This window comes from Pleurodeles waltl, chromosome 4_1 (assembly GCF_031143425.1).
Source record: "Pleurodeles waltl isolate 20211129_DDA chromosome 4_1, aPleWal1.hap1.20221129, whole genome shotgun sequence".
Classification (NCBI taxonomy): Eukaryota; Metazoa; Chordata; class Amphibia; order Caudata; family Salamandridae; genus Pleurodeles; species Pleurodeles waltl.
The window spans coordinates 782,951,619-782,978,162 of record NC_090442.1 but is presented as its reverse complement, the minus strand read 5'-3'; the positions used below and the strand labels follow the sequence as shown (position 1 = coordinate 782,978,162).

The 26,544-nt window shown below is 44.1% G+C and overlaps 1 protein-coding gene across 2 annotated transcripts in view; it reads left to right on the top strand.

Annotated features, from left to right (window-relative positions):
* MAPK8IP2 (mitogen-activated protein kinase 8 interacting protein 2) overlaps window positions 1–26,544 on the top strand; it is a 237,283-nt gene that overhangs the window by 96,591 nt on the left and 114,148 nt on the right. For both annotated transcript variants that reach the window (XM_069229474.1, XM_069229475.1), the window contains exons 3-4: window positions 1,198–1,431; window positions 19,973–20,072. In XM_069229474.1, coding sequence (XP_069085575.1) covers window positions 1,198–1,431; window positions 19,973–20,072 — 334 coding nt within the window. The remainder of the gene's footprint in view (window positions 1–1,197; window positions 1,432–19,972; window positions 20,073–26,544) is intronic.

Genomic DNA, 26,544 nt, shown 5'->3' with positions numbered 1-26,544 from the left:
ACACTCGAATCTTGGGTCCCAGAACAAATCCTACTTTGTTGGAGCTTTAATGAAACCTATTCTTCAAAAAACCTGTACGATGCATGGTTCAAAAGCATAAAAGTAAAATATAGTGTAGGGCATAATTTGCTCCTAAGTGCCTTATCAAGATTCTGAGAAAATTACTTTCATCTTTCATCTTAAGGGAAAGCACTTTTAAAATATTCTTCTAGATTCTGATGGATCCTATAAAACCATACTCAGATCGAATTGCAGTCAAGTTATACTTGTATCTAGCATATGCGTGTTCAGTAGAGCCCAACACATGGCCACACAAGATATTTTTTACAGTAGTTTTATCCTGAGAGTTCAAGTTCATGATCACAAAGTTCTCCAGAGGAAAACCCTTAACTCTTAACAGCTGCTGCTATGTGACCCATCCCTGTTGCTTCCTTGAACCCTACTGTGTGCACAGTGTATTTCCAACCTCTGAGTCAAGTAATTCTTTATGCCCATTTCATGTTATTCATGGTCCTCTTTACACCTTAATTCCCAATCCATAAGGCATAACAGGTAAAATATAGTGAGAACTCACTGAAGGTACCACCTTTGGATGTGTGAGGTAAAATGCCAATTTCTCTTCCCAGAATAATCCATGGAGTGGGCTTCGATTCTGTCCCTGGTGAATGTCGTCTTAACACCCCCATTTGCCATTCCTTGTTTCTTGGTGTGTATCATATTTTTATGGGTCCATGAAGGTCCCACGTTGGAAAAGCGCACTCGCCCACTTTCCTTACCTCCTCACTTCTAATATAAAGCTTTATTTGGGGTGCATGGCTGTCCCCCTGCTGCATGTGCATATGCAACTTTGTGGGTATACAATTTTGTGAAGCTCCATCTTTAATACCTAGCATTTATTTGATTGTTGGGGATCTACAAATGTATCCCAGTTGAATATTTATACTGACACCCACATTGCTCTATCACTGATTTTCAGATGTATCCTATTGGATATGCGCTGGTTTCCCTGTTGCCCGGCCCTTTTCTCAAAGTATATTCACTGTGTTAGAGCTAGAACTCCATGGATGTGCTATACAGCATAGGTGTACTAACACACCTAGTAATCTATCCTGATGTGCATTACGCACCCAGATGTTTGTCCTTCATGGTGGAACTATAGCTCTGTTTTGTTAACACTTTGGTTTCTCTTCATTGCAGGACTGTTTGGTGCTTGAGCGGTGTGAGCAGATTCACCCAATATGCACCTTCCAAGATGATTTTCAAGAATTTGAAATGATTGACGATGATGATGAAGACGAGGAGGAAGATGAAGATGGAAATGACATGGATGCTCCACCATCACCCTCGGTCTCTCCAATCCCATCACCCTCCACTGAGGACATGCGGAAGATCCGTCCCACAACCCTAAATCTAATGGCACCAGGATCACAGGTAGGGTTTGACAGTGTGGTGGCAAGGGGGAACAGATGATCCCACAGTGTTATTTAGGGATATGGAGAGCAGGTAAGTCTAATAGTGTAGTGTGTGGTCAAGAAAAGCTGGAGGGAACATATTTGTGTTATCTATTAGTTATTCCCTTTCTTGTGTGCATGCGCAAGATATATATACATAATTTATAAAAAGTCTTTTAACGCACACTTGTTCCTAAGGATTCTGGGACTGGAGTCAGAGCAGCCCCACAATATTATGAAGCAATGTATTTGATGGTTATCTCAAGTTTTTATGGTTTTTAGTAATTTTTATACCATTCTCAAAAGCATACAGATCAAATGATGGAATAACCAGCAATGATGAAATGTGGGGAGCAGGTTAAATGGGTGGGGTCGAAGAGCAAAGGGTAGATAGGCTCAGCCTGGATGTGCTTGAGGAAGCAAGTGGGCCTCGCAGTTGTGTGCCAGGATTATAGGTCAAACCTAACTGTAAGTGCACAAAGTCTATGACTTGGACTCAAAAATCATAGTTGTGAATGAGCATTGGGTGACTGAAGACCACCGGAACACCCCAGAAGCCATCACTCCTAGTAATCTATCCTGATGTGGTGGGGTTAAGTAGCTCCATGTTCCTAACCCGCAAATCAAAAGCTGCTTATCCCTTCCCAACATTTGGTAACCTTCCACTTTTATCAGATATCGAGTGTGTCCTACTCATGCGGAAGCCCAGATTTAATGGCAGGCAAGGGTATCAACTGTTTAGGGCAGTTAATGCCAGGAAAAGCCCAGGACCTAAACCCCTCCCCCTCAAGTAAGCTGTCATTTTCGGATACCACATACAAAACTGCAACACATCACATACCCATACCCACACACCCAGACCATGCAAACACAGACAACACTTACACCATTCCTGCACAACAGACTCCAAGAACCTCAGCTACAAGCCAGTCACTAGCACACACTCCTACCACACTCCTACAACAGCACAAACCATTGACCTCATGCATAAGACACTCTGTAGTCACCCACCCTCCTGACATGTATTACACTAACACAGAACACAGGCTAGATGCACCTCTTCCATAGTCACATGCATGATCAGTGGTGTTTTATACCTGAGTTGTTCTGTTGCTATGTTTCTTTGCTTTTATAAACCAAAGCTGTCCTTCGTTACTGGCAAGTGCTTTGTAACCATTGTTTATTGGCAAGTGCTTGGGATGGGTGGGTGCTCCTAAGCTCTACATGTCTCTCCTTCTGTTGGCCTGCCATCTTGGGGGTGGTTGGATGGGGTGTCTAGTTAGCAGTCTAATGTGTGTACTGCAATTGTAGATAAAAACCCAGGCGCAGCCCATGTGCACAGCAAATGCGCACAGCAGGCATGCCAGAGGCATGCGTCTCTACATGCCCAGATATTGCCAGGCACCCCTGGTTACTCCGGTCCAGGAAAGGGAACTACACTTACCTATTCCAGGGAGTTCCCACAACCAATGTAGAGGGAACTGGTGCAATGGTGCACCTGGGAGAATAGTTAGCCCCTTTTCGTGTGCTTGCTTTAAATGATCCTGCTCAGGCAACAGAGTGTTAAGGAATGATCTGGTGGGGCCTACCCAGCCCCCTACAACCTTGAAAGACCAAGAAGGAGAGATTCCTTTTGTGGTCCCTGACCGCTGCTTAGACCCTACCGTCAGCAACTATGTAAATTAGTTGTCTTTACTTCAACATGAGATTGTCACCAAAACATTGTATCGAGGTGTGGGTCACAATTCAGAATTCAAAACCTGATCTAGTTTTCCATCACCGAAAAATGGCTGAATAATTCCACCATCCCGGTCCTAGCCATGACAATACTGGCAGGCTATAATACATTGAATAGTGATTGGATTGGAAGAGGTGTGTGGGGGGGTATGTATTATTTATAGGAACATCCTTGTTTGTGAAAGGTGAACTCCTCCCAGACAGAGTTGTGGGAAGCCATGCTATTTCAAGTCCTTCTTAACCCCACTACTAAAATAGAGGGAGCTATAATTTACAGACCCCCCTGGTTACAGTTTTCAGCTAGTAGCAGAATTATCATCCCTGCTATCGCCAGTTGTGACAAGGTATGATCACCTTCTCCTTATCGGCAATTTTACTCTTCATGACAACAATCAGTCGGACTCCACAAATTCTAATCTCAAGCGAGAGATGCAGATTTTACATTTAACACAAAAGGGAACTGGTCCCACTAGTATCGCTGGCCATACGTTAGACCTACTGTTTACTAATATAAGTACCTTGAGAATACAGTCGGTGGACCCTATCATTTGTTTGGACCATTTCCTCAATAAATTCTGTACAACCCTGGTGAACAGTAGACCTAATGGCTGAGGCCTCCCCCATTCATATACATATCAAGGAAGACTGTCAATGTTACGAATTTTTGTAACAATTGTGGTACACCTGCAATGCTAAAGACCTGTTTGGTGAGGACTGCGGTCTCCACTTGTTCTCATACAGTTTCTGAGGCAATGGATATGTGTGCCCCTTTGAAGTGGCAAACTCTTGTGTATGCTTAACCCCAGCTAAGTGGTATTCTGCACAGTTAAGAGACTGTAAAAGGAAGTGCAAGCAGCTGGTGCAATGCTGGTGGTCCGCTAAAGATAACTACTCATAGCCTTCTATTGCCAATGGGGAAACAAAGGAATATGAATAAATCAATTTGGTGTCGGTTAGCAAACATTTTCTAGCTTTCGAGGGAGGTAATTTAAAATAATATGATTCAGGATTTTTAGCATCATGCCCAGTAAAATATGCAAATTTAAATACATATGTTTGTGAACTCCCTACTGGAGGAGTCGGACAATGTTTCCATTGTGTGTAATTGTTAACTATTCTTGCGGTACTAGCTCAATGTAGAACATGGTGTTCGTAAGGGTGATAACATAACTTTTCCCCATAATTTGCAGTGTTCATGTACACATCTTCACTCTCAAATATGGTGTAATATTCAAGCTCAGAAAGCAAGGAATCAACTGTTTTTACACTACAGTCATCAGAAACAACCCCCGGCATAATAATAGCATTCATAGATACTTTAAATATATATTGAATTTTATTAATTTCCGTAGGACCAAAGATACCAACCAGTCCTTTATCCCAAACAATCCCACCAGGAACTAGAAGAGCTGAAATGTTCACAAGGGACAAGTCTCTTCGGACCTTATGTGAGGGTAGGTAAGGTTCTAAAACCTCATCCACCAGTTCAACAGCAAAATGTTCAGGAAGATAGTGATCAAGTATCAGCAGAAAGAAACAATGACAAACCCAATCCAAAGCAGCAAGGCAAGCTGTGTCAATATTATCTACAGATAGCTGATGCTGAGGTGTTTGAAGAAAACTCGTCAATAATGGCAAAGCAAGCAGAAATAGCCTGTGCAAAAACTGGGGCTGGTGCAGAACTGGTAGATGTATCCAATGATGGTTCATAATAAATGAATCCGTCCTTTGTGTTGCATCTGAATAGTAGATATCTACATTCTGGACATTTCTTGTCAATGAAGTGGTGGCAGGAATCAACAAAAGTTCATTCTCCGCCCTCCCCATGCTTGGGGAAATTATTTCAGCATTGTTGAGCGCTTGAGTAGGTATATCTCATGAAGTAATAAGAGAGGTACAGGAACTACCGAGGAGTCCTCTTGGTCTACTGTGCAGGATCAGCCACATGGTGCAATTTGACACTGTTAACTGAAACAAAACGGTTTTCTTTAGAACTAGGCAGCAGTTGTACAATGACAGTTCTAGTGCCCTAAATTCCCAAAACTGTAACCGGTGCTCAGTATGATGGGCCAGACTCCTTCTTCCCAGGTATCTTTTTACAAACCAGATCCCTAAATTTAGGAATCCAGCCTATGGATGGTGGAAATCCCTTATTCCCCAGGTGGTGGCATATGCTGATGAATTTTCATCACAGAACTGTTGTGTTTCTTGTGAAAATGTGATACATTAATTTATGTCAAAAGGTGTTTCTGCTGCCACCGCTCCAGGGCCATCAAGGACAGGGACATACATAGAGATTCCAAACAGAACATCTTAAAGGGTCCTTCCTCTCAAATACCTTCTGGGCAGATTATTAACATATATATATATTTTTTTAAATCTTTTTATTGAACAACGAAACAGCCATTGTACAATGAAGCATGCAACAATTAAAAGATCCATCATTTATTTACTACTCAGAGATAGATTTCAGTAGGTGTCAAATATCATAGGTATAACATGTCAATCAAGCATCCCCCAGGGAACGTAGTTTGGCATAGCCGGATCCCTGTCCCTCCACCTGCCCGTGTATACCCTGACAAATGGCACTCCTTACTTCTGTAGGACCCTCCCCAGATTTTCTCCCACTTCCTGGGGCAGCACCTGCTCTCGTAGATTACTTTTTCTGCTCTTCGCAACCGTCTAGATCTGTCTGCCATTCCTGTATACTGGGCAGAGAGTCTATACCCCACACCCGTGCTATATTATGTTTAGCTACCATTACTGCTATGGCCAACCATAATGCTTGCTGTTTTGACCAGTGTTCCCCTGATATGTTAAGTAGAAGCAGCTTGGGATCCATCAGGGCCACTCTCCCCATGAACTGGGCCACCTCCAACCCCCTGACAGTAAGTCTGTATCACAGGGCATGTCCATAAAATTTGATTGAAGGTACCCTCCGATCCACATCGTGGCAAGCACTGTGAGGTCCGTGCCCTACCAATTTTGTACATTACCACTCTGGAATAATATGCACTGTGCAGAATCCTCAGCTGGATCAGTCTGAACCGTGCTTTAATCGCTACAACTCTGGGACCTTGTCTCGCCTCCCCTCAGTCCTCATCATTCAATGCTGCCAGGTCCACCTCCCATTTGGCACGCATGGTTGTCATCAGATGAGGAGAATTGTTCAGAAATTTCTTGTACAATAGAGATATAGCCTTCGTCTCCAGAGGTTCCATCAAAAGGCGGTCCTCTAAGTGGGCTGCTTCCGGCAGCTGTGCGTGCTCCAGGACACATCGACTCAATGCATGCCGCAGCTGCAGGTACCTAAACTGTTCTGTTCCCGCCATGTCATACTCTTGCTGAAGGACCTCAAACGTCACGGGTGCCTGACTTCTCCAGACATCTCTCAGATGTTCAATCCCCAAAAGAGACCATTTGTGGAACCTACACCACAGTGAGGTCCGGGCTGTCAAGGTAGATCCCCCACCCAGAAAATGAGTGGTGTCATACCACGCTTTCACCATCATTGCAGTGTACACCAGCAGTGCTCGCAAACTCGTGTGGGCATGAAGGGCGCGCTCATATCCCCCCCGCCCATCATCTGTCTGTCCACCCGGAACGCCGGGCCCTCCTGGTCAGCAAAGGCCCAGTCATTAACGGTAACCAATGGTGTCGCCCAGTAGTAGTGAAGGGGATCTGGGATAACCAGCCTGCCCTCATACACCCTGAGCTTCAATTTCAGCAACACTTCACTGGAACAGCTGCCGTCCCATAAAAGCAGTCTGATTTCCTGGTCCAATCGATGAAACTCCTCTGCCCGTATCCTGTAAGGAGTGTTCTGGAAGACATATAAAAGGCGGGGCAGCGTAATCTTCTTGTAAAGGGCTGCTCTACCCATGAAAGAAAGAGGTAACGTCCTCCAATGGGCCACATCCCTGTGGAATCTATCAAGCTGGGGCTGTAGGTTTTTCTGGAGAAAGCACTCCTGGTTCCTAGTCACATAAATCCCCAAATATTTAAAACCATCCAAGCAGATCAATACGTTACAGCCCAGGGGCAAGGTAGGTGGGGGACCCGCCGGGGGAAAACTACAGATTTGTCCTAGTCAATCTGGTAACCGGAGTGATCCCCGAATATGCAAAAAACCTGCGTTATGCTGTCAATGGACCATCGGGTTGGGTAACATACAGCAGAATATTGTCTGTGTACAGGGAGAAACGTTCCTCCCATGTTGCACCCGAGTCTATACTCTGAATCAGGGGATCTTGTTGGATCCATTCCGCCAAGAGTTTAAGTGCCAGCGCAAATAAGATAGGGGAGAGCGGACACCCCTGTCTGGTGCCCCTGTGTAGGGCAAAGGGCTGTGATAGCATCGCATTAACCCGTACCCAAGCCACCGGTTCCCGATATAGCAGTCTAATCCAGGCCAGTAATCGTGGACCCACACCAAACTTCTTGAGGGCAGCAAAAATATATGGCCACTCCACACTATCAAATGCCATCTTGGCATTGAGGGATAGGAGCACCGCCTGGTCCATATTCTGGTATCTGTGAGACCCTGCAGAGTCTCCGCAAGTTCAAGCGCATGGATTTGGACAGAATGAAACCAGATTGGTCTGGATGGACTAGCTTAGTAACAATCGCTCACAGTCTGTTTGCCAAGACCTTGGCCAGGACCTTGATCTCCGTGTTGAGAAGGGAGATGGGCCTATAAGATGCACACATCTCCGGGGGTCTATCTTTCTTCAGGATCAATATGATAGTCGCGGTCCTCTGATCCAGCTGCAACACTCCTGCGTTTCCTGAAACATGGCCAACATGTATTTTGCTACCTTGCTCCCCAGAAACTCAAATTACTCCGCCAGGAGTCCATTCGGTCCCGCCGATTTGCCCTACTGGAGCCCCGCAATGCCGAGGCAATTTCCTCTTCTGTCAACTCAGCATCTAACTCTCCTCTCTCCTCCTCTGAGAGCCCTGGCAGCGGAATATCTCGCAGGAGGTCCGTACAGTCATCCTCGCTCATCCGAGTCACCGAGATATAGACCTCCTCATAATATGCAGCAAAGACTTCCTCTATGGACTTGTTCGACCCACATAAGGCACCCTCCTTAGACTGTACCTCCCTGACCCATCATTCATGGTCCCTCTTGTCCAACTAGGCCAGTAACCTCCCAGGGGGCCCGTCCGCGAACCAAGGGGAGGAAGGGCACGATTCTGGGTGGCTAATCAGTTGAATAGAAACAGAGGTGTTCAAGCAAGCTTTGATCCAGCTGTTAAAGGGCACCTTGCTGCTCCTGATATTGGAGACGCCTGTAGAATGGCTACTAACAATTTATGACATATATTTCTGGCCATAGTCTGCTTTGGCGCACCAGTGTTACTGGAGCAGGTGAATGTTTGGAAGCATGACTATTATGGCCAAATTATTGGTCAACACAAGGAGGAAACGTGTCTTTATTGTCCAGAATAGTTGACACAAAAAACAGGTGAAGTGCGCAGCATTTTATTTGAGTGAGTTCCTTTATTAAATGATTCAGATTAAAGTTGGTACAGCCATACAGCCTGATTCACAAAGGGCTTCCTCACTCGCGACGCAGGTCCCACAGTCGGGACGGGGGTACGCACTCATGGGAGGACCTCTCTACTGCATTTATCCATTGCAGAGGTCTCACTAGGAGTGCGGGGCCCCTGTCACAAGTACGGCCCCCCTGCCACAACTGTGGGGCCTCCACCATGAGTGCAGAGACTCTTTTTGAATCGGCCCCAAGTGTGATTTTTGGCACTGGTTGTTGGTGTCACCTACGTTCAAGAAAGCCAGGAACTAAGTTTATATTAATGTGGTGGGAGGCCTGTAAACTAGAAGAATTGTAGTTATCCTAGATTATCATAATATTAATTAATTGAATAATACTGCACCCGTGTGATTTTCATTTGATCATTCTACATTTCTACTTATAAGTGCACTTCAGTTCACGGCTTTCAGTTCTCTTCATTTACATGAATATATTTATCCACACATTATATATAGATGTCATTGAGTACATTTCATTTCCCCTTCTGGAACACATAATGGCACAGCCAAGTTATGCTCTCTCAACTGCAAGCTAGACAATGAATCTGTGACTTTTGGATTAAAGCACATCCTTCAGGTATGAATGCCTCAGAGATCAATTCACGAGATCGAAACACTTATGTGGTCATTATGAACATGGCGGGAATCACCACAACGCTGGGGGTGGCGGTAACTACCGCCAACAGGCTGGCGGTCCAGACCGCCAAATAATGAAGCACATAAGAACCAAGTAGCGCTCAAGCCACACACCGCCAGCATTGGAGTGGCGACGAGGATGGACGAGGCCACCCACAAGCTGGCAGAAAGCTCCTTCCCGCCCACCAAATAATGGCAACACCCACAAAAATTGGAGCATGAATCAAAAAAGTGACTAATATATACTTCTATGCACCATCTGGTTGTAACAGACCGCAGTGATCCAGGTATACACACAGTAGTGATTTGTTGGAAATGAAGAGGGGTGACTGAGTTGAGCTTTTGATGGTGAACCCCTTTATTTGTTGGCAAATGTCATAACTAAGGACATACTACTTGGTCTGTTTATAACAACCAGGCCACCAATAGCGTTTCTGTAGCAGTGAGATAGTAGCTGCCATACCAGCATGGGGAGAAGCAAAAAAAAACAAGCACTGATTTAATGAGCTATAGTCTCTGGTCTTGGTTGTAGATCACATGATCTCCCACTCGTGGTATTGTTGTGAAAGCAATGTTTTAGGCACTTAAGTGGTTGGAATAATTTGCAGGATATGCTTTTGGTAAGGGCTTTCTCTCAGCCGAGCTTCCACAGCAGCCAATGTTTCATCATCCAGTCTCATCTGGGAACGAGAAATCACAGCAACAGAAGCCGTAGCTACTGCAGATTTGGCAGCGTCATCAGCCAACGTGTTTCCAATAACCTGTATTCCTACATTTTGGTGACACAATGTATGGACTACAAGGGCCTGTGGCAGTGGCAGTTTTAGATCAACTACCATCCCCCACAAGGATTTGTGTTTAATGGTGTTACCCCTGCAAACTCTGAACCCATTAAGGCACAAGTAGTGGAAGTATTCATTGAAGGCCTGGACACAATAGTACAAATCACACCCAATCAAAGTTGAAAGTTCAGGCTTCGTGTGTTCCAGTGCCAAGATTAGAGCCTAAAGCTTACCAAGTTGTGCAGTGCAGTCCCCTAGGGTCTGCGTGTAAGTCTGTTGAGGGTGGAATTCACCATCCCTCTTTACTCCGCAGACAGTTGCGTAAGCGGAAGAGTATTGGTGTTTGGTGCCTACAGCTGATTGTGCTGTACCGTTGGTGGAAATGATGATTCTGTATTGGTCAAGAAGCAAAATGTTAATGGACATGGGGTACTCTAGTTTATATTGCAGGAATTTTGGGGGCTGAAGTTTTGGATCGAAAACATAAGCAACATCAGTTGTGGTCAGGGAGGTTGCCCATTGAATCCAACATGGATGTAGTGCTTTTGTGTTCGGAACGATTTTGAAACAGCCTATACAGCTGGCATTTGGGTAACAACAATAATGCGTTTCCCTTGGGCAAGTGGCCTCTCCTGATGACTGCCATCTGAACTGCAGTCAGTATTTTTCCTGTTGGTTCAAAAAGTTGTTCTGCGTTGGAATACAAGTGTGATTTGTATGCTATGCGTACTGTATCACCCTCATTAAATGTGACAAAGGTGAACCTGATGGCACCAGGAATTACCCTGATTAACAAGTTTGTTTTGATTTCACGTGTTTAAGTGTTTTGCTTCAAGCATGTCAATCTGTAGTGCTCTAAGAATGCATGTGTGTTCGGGTTTCCAATGTTTGCTTGAGAAATCTGGACATATTCAATTATGTAGTGGTTTTATGCTTTGCACATATTCTGGAATGAAGGTTCTGCCAAAATTCGAAAAAACAGCAATGACTTTAGTTTTTTAATGGCATTTGGAGGTTGTTGTTGCACACATTCTTCTAGATATTGCAGGGCTAGGCTCTTACTCTCATCAGATAATTTGTATCCTAGGTATAGGACACTAAGAAAAGTAGTCTTTGTTTTCTTGAAATTAAATTTGTAGTCCTGTGCGATGAATCCCAATAAAATGCGATCCAACCTGGCTAAATGTGTGTTGAAGTCGTAATCTGTGAGATTGATGTCATCCACATAGGACAACGCCTCAGAATCAGTATCATGTAATATTGATGTCACATGAGCAGAGAACAATCCTGGACTGTTCTTATACCCTTGAGGGTGCCTACAAAGTTTCCTTTGAGAGCCGAGTGCTATGAAGGCACTTAGGTTCCTGCTTTCATATGCTAGATTTTGGCAGAAAAAAACATTGGAGATATCCAAGGTTGTTTTGTATTTTTGCGCACTGTATTGTTCATTAAAGCTGTGCTATGTGAATTTTGTATTGCAAATGTGTGTGCATGACTGTTTATGTCTGTAGTCTTAGACAATTCTGTATTAATGATCTAGTTTTGCTAGGGGAAACAAAAGGTTATTCATTGCAGAGACACAGGTTTCAACTACTCCCTGGTACTCAAGTTGTGTGAGAATTTCTCTGACCAGTGCTTTTGCCTCATGTTTCATAGGATACTGAGGTTGTATTTGTGGAGTGGATCTTACTGGAATAACGTGGTAGGGGGAATCCCTATCCCACTCCACATGGTTTGGGGTACAGCGCTGGAGCCTGCGCTAAAGCCCAATCTGTGGCATAAGCTTCTTTTACTGTATCTGGAACAAGGACCGAGGAAGAAGGCAGAATGACATATTCTGCATGTGGGAGGGTACGGACAAAGTCCTGTGGCCAATTTTTTTCACCAATAGTAAGTCATAATATAGTATTAGTCATCTTTAGAAAATTACATTAATGGAATGCTCAATGCCTCCATCAAACTGAATTTTTAGTTTGTAAACCCAGCTGGGTGGGGAGGGACGCCTGTCCGCTGTTTCAACTTCGAGGAAGTTGTTAGTTTCAGTCACATCCAGAAGATCTAAAAGATTCTGGTGAACTATTGTGACCTCTGCTGCACTGTGTATCAAAATCACTGCCCATGTCCTGTTCCACAGTAATGTTCTCAATATGTGTGGCATGTTTAGCCGAAATTGCCACAAACGTTTTCTTTTTAAATTGGGATTTTTGTTGTGGACGTTTCTCTTCCTTTTTCACCAAAGACTCTGATGAGCATTGTGACTCCTTTCTCTGTTTCACATACTCGTTGCGGTGCTCTGACTACCTTCTTCTCTCACTTTGTTTGGTGAGTCCTGGAAGGAATGAGATGGATGAGTATCAGTGTACTGATATCTGTCAGAGTTTTTTAAAGTGTCCTTATTTCTAAGGTTGTATCTTTTTTCTGAGGTCTCCAAATGCGGAGATTCTCCTCCTTGGCTTCTTTTATCTTTATTAGATTTTGGTTTATCCAATCATTTTTTAGAGGCCTCTTGCACTTGCTTAGTTTTTTCCTTACCGGAATTACTTTGTAGTTGTGGTTTAGTTGGTCTGGCCCCCAGACTATCCCAACCTATACTTATATAAGCTTTGGAAATAATCTTTGGCAGCTCGCGTTACTGAGTCTGTTGAGGAACATCCCGGAGCTGCTGGCATATTGCCAAAGCAGCAATTTCCCCTTTAATGTTCCTTAAAATAATTGAGGACACTTCTTCAAACTTGCGCATCAACCTTGTCCCCAAGGCAGAGGCTGTCCCTTGTTCATTTTGAATTTGTTTGAACACTTCCGGAACAGTGTCGGTGTACCATGCGTAGTGGTATAAACTGCAACAAAGATTGTGTGCCAAGTGGCACAGTCCTCTAGGGAGGGAACCATCCCAGACGGCAAGCCCATTGTGAGAATTATCTGTTTATCTTGGGGCCCCATATGGGGAAACACTGCTTCTAGCTGATTTATTTTTTGTGCAATCCAGAACTGACTGTTCTCCCATTCGGTGGGCACTTTACCCATTATTGAATGGACAGTTTGCCGATTTATTCCTGTTACGGACAAATTATTTATAGCTGGAGCAGCCCTCGCTGGGGCGGTGTTTAGTGACCGCATTAAGAATTGTATTAAACGTCTATATATATATATATATATATATATATATATATATATATATATATATCAACAAGAATATTGTATAAAGTACACACTTCTGCTACTTGCATATTTTGTAAATTTGGATGTGGTGTGTATGTAGCCATTGATGCCCATGTATGTCCATCATTGCTTAAAAGACCTAGTCTAACATGTTGTCTTACATGTGGAAGGGTGCCTTCAAACCAATTTTGCTGTTCTTGATAAGTTAGAGGTATCTCTAAATATTGGTATACTTTGTACCTCTGGGGTGCATTCACAATTGTGTTTGCATGAAATGTATGTGGGTCTGTGTCTATTGCTGAAAAGTTGACCCAAATGTAGAATGCTTCTTTTCTGTATGAATTGTGTGCCTCTACCACAAATTTACCATCCCCACCCTCATCTGTTAATCCATTAGCTAGTGATAATCTGTGCCTGGTTGTCTGTAGTTTTTTGTTATTTCTGCTGGTCTTGCCATACCAAAAACATAAGGATCAGTGTAGGAAACATCAGCAGGGGAGTCATTTTAAGGTTCAAGCTTGGACAACCTACAGCCTAGGATAGGTGCTACCTATTTAGCTGAGGAAGATATTTCACTAATATCATGGATGTTCCCATGTAATGGTAATTAGGGTGCCTTTATCATGTGAGAGACAGAGATACTCAGGAGATCTGTTAAATTAGTGCTTGACCAGCGTTGGTGGCACCATGCCATAGATCTCTTACCTTGAGGTTAAGACTGCTCGTTTTGGGCAGCAGTACCACTATGGTAGGTGACTGAGTCGGTCCCACACTGGCTGGAGCTGTCAGCCTGACCTTGTCAGCTAGCTAGCAGCACGTCGCCAAAACCTGAGAAATAAAGATGATTTTTGGGAGCCTAAACGCATAACACTTTGACTCCTCAGGGAAGTCATGGTTGACCGAAAGTACCCCTTTCTCTCACTTACACAGCGTCATACACATGCACAGGCAGACAAAGAGATGAAGGACAAGCTACAATGCATTTGTTGAAATGACTGCATTCTATGATAAAAGACATGAGCTGCGATTATTAAGGAAAATGAAACATAGTACAGTAAGGAATGTGATCATTAGGGAGAAACAGATAAACAGTCCCAACATCCTGGAATGAACATGTGTATGAAAATTCCTACCTACACCCTGTTCTCTAAAATGAGAGCATAGCAGTGTTTGCCTTTTCTGCCCATCGCAGCTTTATGGAAGGAGCCCTGACCCCATACCTGAGAGATAGTCCAGGGTCTTGCCTGTTGGTCTCCTTTGCAGTCCACCCGGTTGACAGGAAAGATAAGGCCAAGCTCAGCAAAGCTGCAACAAAGTGGTGCACAGCATAAGATAGTGTCTCTAGCTGGAATGTCCTCTCTAACCTCCTTTAGCCATGTGTAGTATTTATAATAACAAAATGTGTTATGTTTTGAGAACAGGTCTGACATGATTATGTATCCATAACTTCGTACTCTTGTAGTGGCAATACTTAGTAAAGTAATATAACAGCCTGTCACTGCGCCCTTTCCTCAGGATCTGCACGTTGCTGAACAAGGGGCCCACCTCCCGGCAACCCCAACTCAGAATGCTGTTATAGCGCTGACTTTTGGAGGTGCCAGGTGAGGGGAAGGGAAATTAGGAAGGGGAACTGCTGGGAAGGAGTTCTGAAAAACAAGCAGGTTAAGACAATTCACATTTAACCACATTAGAATAATAACTGTCACAATCCAAGACTATGGCCCTCAGTACAACCATGGTGGTCAAAGACCGCAGGGCTGTTTTGGAGGTTGCACTGCAAACAGGCTGGCGGTGCAATCTCGGGTATTAGGACTGCGGCGGAAGTGCTGCGGTCGTACCGCCGGGACTGGCGGTTTTCCACCACGTTGGTCCCGGTAGATACAATCCTCCAGGGCAGCGCTGCTTGGCAAATGACTGAAGACTTGGAATGCGCCAACAAAGATTCATTCGGTATCACCAAAAAATACGTCTATTGAGACTCCTAAACAAAGAGAGCCAACACAAAATGTCATAAATCTATACATATGTCTCACTCATGTGTTTTGCGCGCTTACTTATATCATTAAACAGTTCTGAAAGTGAAATTGTTAAACGCGTGCTGTCTCTTTCCCGTAATGTTGAGTTTTTAGTAGGTATGCGCAACAATGTTTCAAAAGGAGAATAGAAAAGATCTCCAATACAATGTTCAATGATTTGTTGAATTAGGCTTTACCTTTAAATATGTTACAATATCAAAACTGTCAACTGTATCCACTACTTCGTCGAAGTTCCCGATAGCAGACAAAGTGTGGATACAATTGTATCTGAGTATAAATGCCGGTCTCTGAATTCACGAGGAAAGACCCCGTCTTTTAACCTTAGCGCTGAGAATACAACCTACTCGTAAATGTTTGTATCACGGAGAGTTCAAGACGCCTCAGCTGCTCCTCGGTCGAAGTCCTCAAAATAGTGGGCACGTGTGGCAGGGTGTGGCTGGTATTTATAGGCCTGCCACACCCCAAGATGGCCGCCGCCCAAGAGACACTGGAATTTGTAGTTTCCTCATGAAACTGCATTAAAACTCAGTATATTACAATGATAATGACAGCTTAACCACCATCGACCTGACCCTGCAGCCACATGAGCTCTGCCACAAGGGTGATGTCGAGGACTTACCTTAGCGCATGAGGGAACAATTAAGAGAGGCACCAAAACGGTACTGCAAATACGCGAAGAAGTACTGGTGGGAGCACTGGTAGGGGCAGGCCCTAGACCACGCGATCCCTTACACCTGACACAGCCTCTGGCAGAGCACAGAACGAAATGTATACAAACTGCAAATAAATGTGGAACGCAAACAAAATGTGTTTTCTAAGAATGGCAGCTGATAAAGTTTAAAAGCAACAAGCTGAAAATCTAGCTTTAGTAAAATATAATAAAATGAATAAAAGCAATTACAATGTGTGTGCCTTAAAAACACAGGCTACGGGCCTAAAGACTATACTATGGGTGCCCAACTTAATTGCTAAAATGTGAACCTATGACAGTGTGAAACTTGAATTAAATGAAAGTCGTGGCTAAATAGAGAAAATAAGTGAAACAATTATTGGCAAAACCAGTGGGTCTGGCTTATAACTTAAAGTGCTGGATGATTCAATATACCCAGAAACTCATCCATCTATCATTGCATGCAATCACTCATTAGCCATGCACTCATTCCCTCCTCATTGCACTTGTGCATCTACTCATCCACCCAGCAACCTATTCCTTCATTTACCCACTCACCCATCCACAACACCACACCCACATATCAAGTAACCAATTGATGTCATTGGCCAGACCTATTGGTTTTGCTGCTAGCTTTTGAGTCCGTGAGGGTGTTTCTGGCAATGTGTGACTCTAGGTAGTTTGAGATTGTTATTCTGTAGGTGGTATGAGGGCTATCGGCAGTGTGTGATAATAGTCTGTAAGAGGTCTGAGAGTGCTACTTGCAGTGTGCAATCGTGTCTCTTATGAGTGTGGTACTGCTCTTAGTAATGTTAGACTTCAAGTACTGTGTGATTGGTATTCTGTCTAGGGTGCTAGAATGTATTTAATGTTGTGTTACATCTAATTCTTAGAGGGTTGTGAAAGTGTTGTCAGCATTTAGGGCATTTTGCTATTCAATCAAAAGGGCTGTAAAAGTTCCCTGTGTTCCCATTAATGCTATGGCTGAAGACACACTATTTCTTTCACATTGTTAACCATTTAACAATGGACCTGTCTTACGTTAGAAACAAAGCTGAAGCAATTGTTTCTGAGGGAAGACCTCTTTCTCTGCTTGTGGGCCTCAACAGTCCGATTTGCCTATTGAGGCAACTCAGGGAATAGTAAAAAGAGCTATTAATGAACATAGGGCCAGATGTAGGAAGGTTCCCTTTTGCGAGTTGCAAATTGCGAGTCCCAGCGACTCGCAATTTGCAACTCGCAAAAGGGAATGCAGAAAGGTGTCTCAGACACCTTCTGCGACCCGCTATGGGGTCGCAACGACTCACCTCATACATATTTATGAGGTGGGTCGCAGTTTGCGACCCCATAGCGAGTCTAGGCACTCACGGGGATGGTGGCCTGCTGGAGACAGCAGACCACAATGTCCGTGACTGCTTTTGAATAAAGCAGTTTTTTTTTTTCTTTTTGCAGCCAGTTTTCCTTAAAGGAAAACGAGCTGCAAATAGGAAAAATACCGAAACCTTTTAGTTTCGGTTTTTTTCAGAGTAGGCAGTGGTCCATAGGACCACTGCCTGCTCTGAAAAAATATTTTTGTTTGCATTCACAAAGGGGAAGGGGTCCCATGGGGACCCCTTCCCGTTTGCGAATGAGTTACCATCCACTTCAAGTGGATGGTATCTGCGAGTTGATTTGCGACCGCTTTCGTGGTCACAAATCAACTCTACATCGCGATGCGGTCGCAAATAGGAAGGGCACACCCCTTCCTATTTGCGAGTCGGAAACACATTTTGCGAGTCGGTACCGACTCGCAAAATGTGTTTCTGCATCGCGTGAGGCCTTTTGCGCCTCGCAAATGGCGGTTTTCGCCGTTTGCGAGGCGCAAAAGGCTACTTACATCTGGCCCTAAGTTGTCTATCTATTTCCTTTCAAGAACCCCTGCCACGTGGTTACTGGCTTGATTTCGCCAACATCCCCCACAACACAAAAAGTGGCTCTCCCCACACTTAATGTACAAAACAGGTTATTTTAAATGGAATCAGACCTTGTTTTGGAGACTATGGGCCAGGCAGAGACTGCTGGGCGTCAGTCGTTGGAATTTAGCCACTGATGTCCCAGGGCCAGGTCTCCTATGACCCTGGAAACGGCGTCAAGAACAACCCCTACTGCACTTAACTCTCAGGGTAGTCAAAGCAAGCAGGCACAGGCTTCCCTGGGAGGTAGTGCGGATTTTTTCTATCTCAACAGTTAACCGACAGACACAATAATCTTAATGCCCATCCCAGTGTTTGCCTTTACAAGAAAGAAAGCACTTTCATCACATAGTTATTCAAAATGCTGCACACTTCAATGAGCACACAAGCCAGTGTTCCACAGTGTAATCCATGGTAGATTTAACATCTGCCCACTCCCTCTATGCTCCCTCCTACGTATTCCCACTAGTGCAAGGTTTCCCCTCTCACTGGCAAGTCAGTAGTAGTCTAAGTCAGGCTCGGTTGCAGTTATTGTATGCCTACAGTCCAAGTGTACTTAGTCTTTGAGTTATCTTGTGGTAGGCACTATAGGCCTGATTACAACTTTGGAGGAGGTGTTAATCCGTCCTAAAAGTGACGGTAAAGTGACGGATATACCACCAGCCGTATTACGAGTTCCATAGGATATAATGGACTCGTAATATGGCTGGTGGTATATCCGTCACTTTACCGTCACTTTTGGGACGGATTAACACCTCCTCCAAAGTTGTAATCAGGCCCTATATCTTGAGTCCTTCTGGTGCTGTCATGTACAAGGGTAGCCCTCCTGCGCACTCAGCAGTAGCTGTGATGAACCATTAAGTCTTTAATTGGGTGTCTAAGCCAGGTGGGTGCCACATCTGGCAGCAGGCCCTCCCAGTCCATGCTACAGCGATCATGGCACCAGGTCACATGCAGATGTAGGCATGTGCTTGGCCAAGGCAGTCTTCAGTGATGCACCTCAACTGGAACAGTCTACATCCTGTGAGTCAGGCAGTTGGCTGTCTTGGAAAGTGGTGGGCCCACGCAAACCAGAGGTAGGTGCAGCCCTGACAGGGCTACAACAAACATGCTGTAGCAGCCAGAGATGGACTGATGAGGAGCACATTGTCATGGTTCCCGACAGGAATTGGAATGGGAGTTTAGGGGCACCCACAAACACTAGGGTCACCTCTAGATTGCTTGTGAGCAGTTCACAGATTCCTGGCCACTGAGTCACTGTGGAAGTGCTGGACCTCACTCCTCCTGTACAGCCTCCCCTCCTGCAGGGCTACGCAGACCCCTTCCCTCTCTCAGTCGGTAGACAGGCTTCTTGGGGCTTTAGGGCAGGCCCACAGCTTCTCCAGTAGAAAAGTCAGGCTTCAGGTGATGTCCCTTCATCTTTGGGAGACTAGTTGTCACGCAGACATGAGCGCTGTTTGCACAACAGTCGTTAGAGTACTCTGTGTGGCACTCACTTCCTCAGTCTTAAAATACTTGGACTGAAACAAAGTGAGGTGGTTTTGGTCCCGCTTTTACACCCAGCTTCCAGACAAGGGAGGTGGCATCATTGTCTCAAATTGTAGAGCTATGCTGGGGTTATACTCCATTTAAGTGTCTTTTCCAGGCTGTTCTCCAGTCATGGCTTTTGGGTAGAGTGATCCTTCTCACAGCAGTTAGCCCTGGGGCTATCTCTATCCTGAAGCACCCAAAACAGAGGTACATAAAGGTGGTACTGACTTTAGTCCTCATCCTCCACCTTGTTCTAGGCCAGGTATATTCAAAATGGATTCCAGTGGGCGCCATTATTCTTATTCAATCACACCGTGCATGTGCAGCATTGAATACAGAGTAATGTACTTTACACAAAAGAACCTCAGTTCTAAACTTTCATTGCATGTGTCTGTCGTTTGATTGTTTCTTGTGCATTTCCATAGGCACTGTTTTGATTATTGTTATTTCCTTTTTTAAAAGGATTCGCTGAACAACAATGGAGATTCAGCCCCTCAAAAGGCAACCTGGCAGGACACACTGCTCCATACCTCTTCCTCCTCATCATCCTCTTCACATAAGGGTGAGTGTGCACATCGGTAGTCACGCGGTGAAAACGAAGCCCAGGTAACCTAAAAGGTGGCCTTTAGGTTCAAAAGATAAGAATGGAGGTGGAATATGAAGAAAGTGGAGATACAGAGAGAGAATATTTTGGGTAAGTAAATATAAGGGGAAGAGATGTAAAGATAAGGTGGTACAGAAATAGAGAGGAGACAAAGAGAAAACTGGAAAGGTAACACACACCGACATACAGTAGCAACTCTGTGCTTATGGACAAAAGACATGAACAGGAAGAGTAGCAGTTTTTACTTTACCAAACACTTTGGAACAATTTTCCTGATCTGCATGTGCCACATAAAAAGTGGTACTGACGCCTGGTGGACCTTGAAATGCTTCATGCAGAATAGTCAACAATGGAAAAAATATGTGGGTATCTAAAAATCTACTTTTCCATGTTGGTTCTCAGAAGGACATCTTAAGCAAGGCTACAGAAACATGCTGAACAGATGAACACCAAACTGGTCATGAAGACAGAATACAGTGCCTTCTGTTCTCTTTTTTTGTGTTTTGGTGCAAATGTATTGAGGAGTTTTTTACATCAATCCCAAAATGTGAGGCAGTACAGGTATGGAGATGGCAACTGTTCATAAACATAAAATTCAATTTCAGACTTTAACTGCTGATCATTTTGCCCATATAAATGGGAAAACCATGTGATGACAAGATGAGCACACCCATACTACCCCCCTCAAAAGGAGAAACAATATTATATTTGATTAATCAAGTTGGGTATCAAAATCTTAGGCAACCTTTGAAAATCTAAGAATGAGTGAGTGATTCTCAACTGAGTCTGTGCAACAAGGCCTGTTCTCAAACCAAAAGTCAACAATAAATGACACATTTTTTTCAAAAAAGAATATAAGGGTGGCAAAAAAAAGTTAAAAAGCCAAATGAAATTGCTCGGCAAAACTGTATCTTAGAAACCTTCATCACAAATTCAATAAAATCATTTAAATTAAAAAAAATTATTTAGAGGTAAGTAACTGTATAAAAACTAAAAAAGTCTCTGAAATTGACCGTTGATGGTTATAGGAACAAATGGAAACACAATGCACCCAAGGACAAAGTAGAACACAAAGAAGCAGAGTGTTCAAGTTTGATAGTGTGGAGCTTTGCATCACAAAGATTTTGTGTATATTCCTATTGACAACTAAAGCTATTCCTATATTTATATTAATATCTATGGAGGAAATGTCCACAGACCACAGCCAAACGTAAATAAATAGCTTCATGAATAAATGAATAAAATTGTTGCAGGAACAAATAATTCACTCAAAAACATGCAGTAAAAACATTGCGGTTGGGTAGTAAGATCTATAATATATCATGTAAATAGTGTCGGAAAGACTAGATGGCATCAGTGGTACTGCTGCCTCAGTAATACTGTTGGGGACTTACAGTGGCATCCTGAAACTTGAGGGGGGCCCCTGCAAAGTAAATGTCTTGTGTTTGTCCTAGCCCTGAGCATTTCAGTCTGACGTTGTTCTGACTGGATAAGCTGTATCCTTCTGATGCATATATTAGGCAACTTTTGTTTTTCTTTTGAATGCAGCATTCCAGGTGAGTGCATGTGTTTCCTTTCTCTCTACCCACTGTCGTACTTCCCAGATCCCCTAGGACTCTCCCACCCCCCCTCTTTTTACCCATGTCTATGAGCTGCTCTGTTCTCTGTCCTCTTAGGCGTCCTGATGATGCCCACAGCACTCCTCATTTAATTATTATTATTAATTTATATATTTTGTTATTTTTTCTAGCATGGCTTGGATGCTGGAAAGAACTGTTGTGCTACATCCTTGCTTTCTCATGCACCGATCTACTTGTTTGCTCTTTCTTTAAATTTAATTTACCGGCCTAACATGGCCATTCGCAATTAAAAATGGCTGCCTGTGTTATGACACATGAACAATTGGAGTGCATGCTTGCAAATCGCCAGCCATTTTGGAATGGGTTTTCTTTAACAGGAAGTCTTTCCAAGATTACTAGCCATGTGTGCTCATGCGTCGTGCAGCAAGCAAGCATTGACTAAGCCAACATGTTAGCATTTCCAAGCCATCTCTATTCGTTGTGTGAAAGTATGTTTTTTTAAAAGCAACCCCTGTCCTTTCAAGGGACAAAGACTCCTTTTTTTTAAACTAATGGTGGTATTCAGTTAATGGCAGTGCTTTAAATGGGCCGGTACTGTCCGGTACTGAGTACCGGCACTTTTTTATTTTGAGAGGTAGAGTACCGCCACATCTCAAGAAAAGCGTAATACTTTTAATTGGAGATTACCGGCACTTCTCGGAAACAAGCAGGTACTCTAGCACAGAGTACCTGCACTTTAAATTTTCCATTTCAAGCACTGGTTAATGGTACTGGGGAAAGCGTTCAGTTGTCCTCCGGACCACAATCTGCTCCTCCTCCCAAAACTGGCAACCCTTGTGGAAGTTGTCCCAAAAGCTTTCACTTTGCGAATGCCTTCTACCTCTTTTGCGGAGTCATGAACAGATCAAGGGTCTGTGAATGCAACTGTGGCTGCAAAGCCTTGATAAACTTCAAACATAGCACAGTGACCCACAAAGAAGAAGGAGTGCCCATTACACACACCCTTTCCTTTTGGGAATTTTTAGAACTCTCAAAGTGCAAGAGAACTGTGACTCTCAGATTAAGACCTATATTTTGCAGCCATAAAACCAGCGATTTTGCCACTTGCAGGCTTTGTGACCGCAAGCATGCTTTGTGTTTCAGGCCTTTTGTTCTGTAACAGTTAACATCAATAATCAAAAATCTTCTTCCAGTTTAAACTGCCCAGCATGTTCTTTCAAAAGACATTCTTTGTGATTAGCTGACCAGTACTAACTAGATATTCTAAGAAAGATCTGTTAATCCCCTTTCTGCTAAAAGCATATTTTCAAAGTAGCAAGTTAAAAAACATAAGCATCCCCGCCTTCAGACTGTTTTTTTTGTTTTCTTTCCTTTTATTTCCACTACTCTCCACGTGGTACATAACGTAATTCAATCTACTGCTTTCAGTAAGCAGTTCCTGATTGAAAAGCATATTGGTTGTGGATGTCCCATACTAAGTCACGCAGAAACATGTATTATGCAAAATAAATCCCGGGTTTTGTGGTTTAAAGTCTAGTAATCCCATTATTGTGGTTCTGGAGACATTCATAACACTATGGTTTGTGGAAGGACTGAACAGTGCTATACACGTGTTGTCTAGTCCCATCTGGCAATTCTAATCTCGGGCTTTCAGATATCATTGAGGGAGATTGTTTTACTTTGAAACTGATGAATAGTTTAATCTTAGCCGAAGCCTGTGGTCAGGCTACGCTTCACTCTGAATTTACAGAGGAGGGCTCCCATTTCCGGCCCCTCTTTCCCTTTTTAAATTGGGCGCCATCGAACCCTCAGCCGGCCGCGAGAATACCCATCATTTAGCTTCTGTGTATATGAACATATGTTTAAAGCATGGGCTGTACGTGCGGCACGTATAGAAAGTTATAGACCCTGCGACAAGTTAATACTGCCTTCAGGCTTACGATAGGCCAAAGTCGCAGGACGAGGATAATATTGCTCTACAAGGCAATGTAGACTTCTCTATGGGTACAAAATATTGTCTGCCCCATCCCTCTACTTCTCTCGCTTTCCCTGTCCCTCCCTGTGCCTCATCTATACCTCTCCCCACTCTCGCGATTCCCCTCACTCTATTATTTATTGCATCTCTCGCACTGTCGCTCTCTGATTCAACCCTCCGCCCCCCTCCGCTCTCTCCGCTGCCCCTCGCTATCCTTGTAAGTGAAAGAGAGAAAGGGCAGCGGCCATAGGGGTATACAGTGTGCATGGCGCCGTGTTGTGCTGAGCACAGATCGGAGGAAGAGAGACTGGAGACCAGAGAGATAATGTTTGAGGGGAAACACTGGCCCTGTAGTATCCAGTCAATATCTGCCTGGGCGGAGCGGATGTCTCACTAGTGGCTTGGCCAGGAAATGTCTCTGTGGGCTGGGGCCATTCCTGCCTGAGCGGTGCTTGGCGCGTGATGGAGCATGCATCCAAGGTACTGCCAGGCAGTGAAAGGCCTCAGGTGGCTTACACTTCTTCCTTGCATATTCTAGTTTTTACAGAAACCAGATCCTTGTCCCTCGACTATGGTCTGTTCTAGATGAAAGAAATCTGCAATGAACAAAGACCATTGAGTTCACGCGTGTGTTGAACACGATTTAAACTTGTTTATTCTGTTAGTAACGTGAGGTGGATTTGTAGAGTGCTGCTTGTCACCATTGAGGGGATCCAGGCACTGAGTGGGTGAGTGTAGGCGTGTGGAGAGGCTGGGTCTGAGAACAGGCAATCAATCTTGATGGTCCCACAAGAAGACTAATTGAAGTGGTAAGGCTGGGCCTGAGTTCACGCAGTCTTGATGGTCCTGCAAGATAACTAATTGAAAAGCCAGGTCTTCAGTTTCTTGCAGAATTTCTTGCACCAAGTATGTATTGTGCTATGAGTACACACACACACCCACACACACACACACAGCAAGGAGTGCACATATTAAAGGCGTAGCATCAAGCCCACCTCGTACAGCACTGAGTGCACATACAGTGAGCACATAATGATCACCGAGTACTTATACGCCAATGAGAAAACATGCCATTGAGTACCTCGCCAGCACCGAGGGGAGTCGCAGCCTCGAGGCGGATACAGACAGGTGTAGCGCTGAAACCAGAGCATGCTCACCACTGAGTGCATATGCAGCATTGAGTACCGAGGTCTGAGATGCTGTGCAAAGTTATAGCGTAGCACCTATTCAATCGTGCAGGCCCCGAGTACCTACTCAGCACCAAGTACACATACAGCAGGGCCAGCGCACATCACTGAGTACCCCTACATCAATGTAAACATACACATCACTGAGGGCATATACAGCACAGAGTGGAGGCAACGCACCGAGTCCGTCCCTCATGGACGGTGCTGAACCGAGTGCACAAACAGCACTCAGTGCATACAGAGGACTCAGCGCAGAGGACATCTTGTACAGCACCGAGAAGCACAAAGCGGAGGCACTTGCCGGAGCCCATCGCATGTAGCAGTGAGGACATACTCTGTCCTATCTAAAGATAAGACGCACAACACGCGTGCGCAGACGCCGCGCTCCGCAGAGCCTGCCTCAATTCCCTCTTTCGGCAGAGATAATTTCGATTAAATATGTATGCGCTGAATTAGGGCATGAAAGAGCTTCGGGAGCATTAATCCTCTGCCTGCAGAGGCGCGGCTATAAATAGTATCACAAAATGGAGCGAACGCGCAACTGAACCATTCTGTGCTGTCCAGACCGAGACTGCCCAAGCCTGTGAGACACGCTTGTGCTAATGTGACCTCTAAAGAAAAGGGTCTGGCCTGTGTGAATTTGTGCCAGTGTGCCTGTACAGAAAGAGGTCGGGTCTCTGCCAGGGTGACAGCTACACAAAGAGGCAGGTCGTGTAGTATTGTGACTTATACAGAAAGGACTGGGGCCTGGGCCAATATGACCTCTACAGAAAACGCCGGGCTTATGTCAGTGTGACCTCTACAGAAAAAGGTCGGACCTCTGACCTCTACAAAAAAGGGTTGGGCTTATGTCTCTGTGACCACTACAGAAAAGAGTCGTTCCCTTCTCAATATGACCCGGAAAACGTGATGAGCTGGTGTCAATATGACCTCTATAGAAAGGGGTCCGTTCTTTGTCAGTATGCCTTGTATAGAAAAGGTCTTATGTATGCCAATATCACTTATGCGTAATCATCTCCGGTCTTTGTCAATGTGACCCTTAAAGGAGTTGATTCCTTGTCAATATGACCTCTACAGACACGGATCAAGCAGATTCTATTTGACCCCTAAAAAGGTTTGCATCTATGGCAATATGACCTCCATAGAAAGGGATCGGGTCGGTGATCATATAACCTCCTACAAAGGGTCCGGGTGTGTGTCAATGCCTCATGGTGACATCTACAGAAAGGGTATATAGTCTGTATCAATCTAACCTCTAAAAATATGGTTGTGACTCATTGATTTTCTTGCTGCCTCCAAAAATTGTTCTGTCCTGTTCAAATGTGACCTCTTACAAAAAGCTTCGCTTCTGTGTTCACGTAACCACAAAAGAAGGGGGTCGGGTTTGAGATACTGTGACTGAAAGAGCGTCTGTGTTTTAAATGCTGCTTTTCTTTCATTTATTTTTAATGTGGGTGATGTGTGACAGTCTATTCCGGACATTTTGCAGAGAAATGGTATGTTTATGCTTCATGCAACATCCATAAAAAATCTTTTAGATCAAAATAGGACCTCACATATAAGAAATGGGAGGGTGTCACAGTTATTAGCAGAAATATTAGTGAGCTGCTGCCATGTTACAATATTGAAAACACAACACTATCCCTGAATATTAGATGTAAAGACTTTTAAATTTGGACAAGTGTACC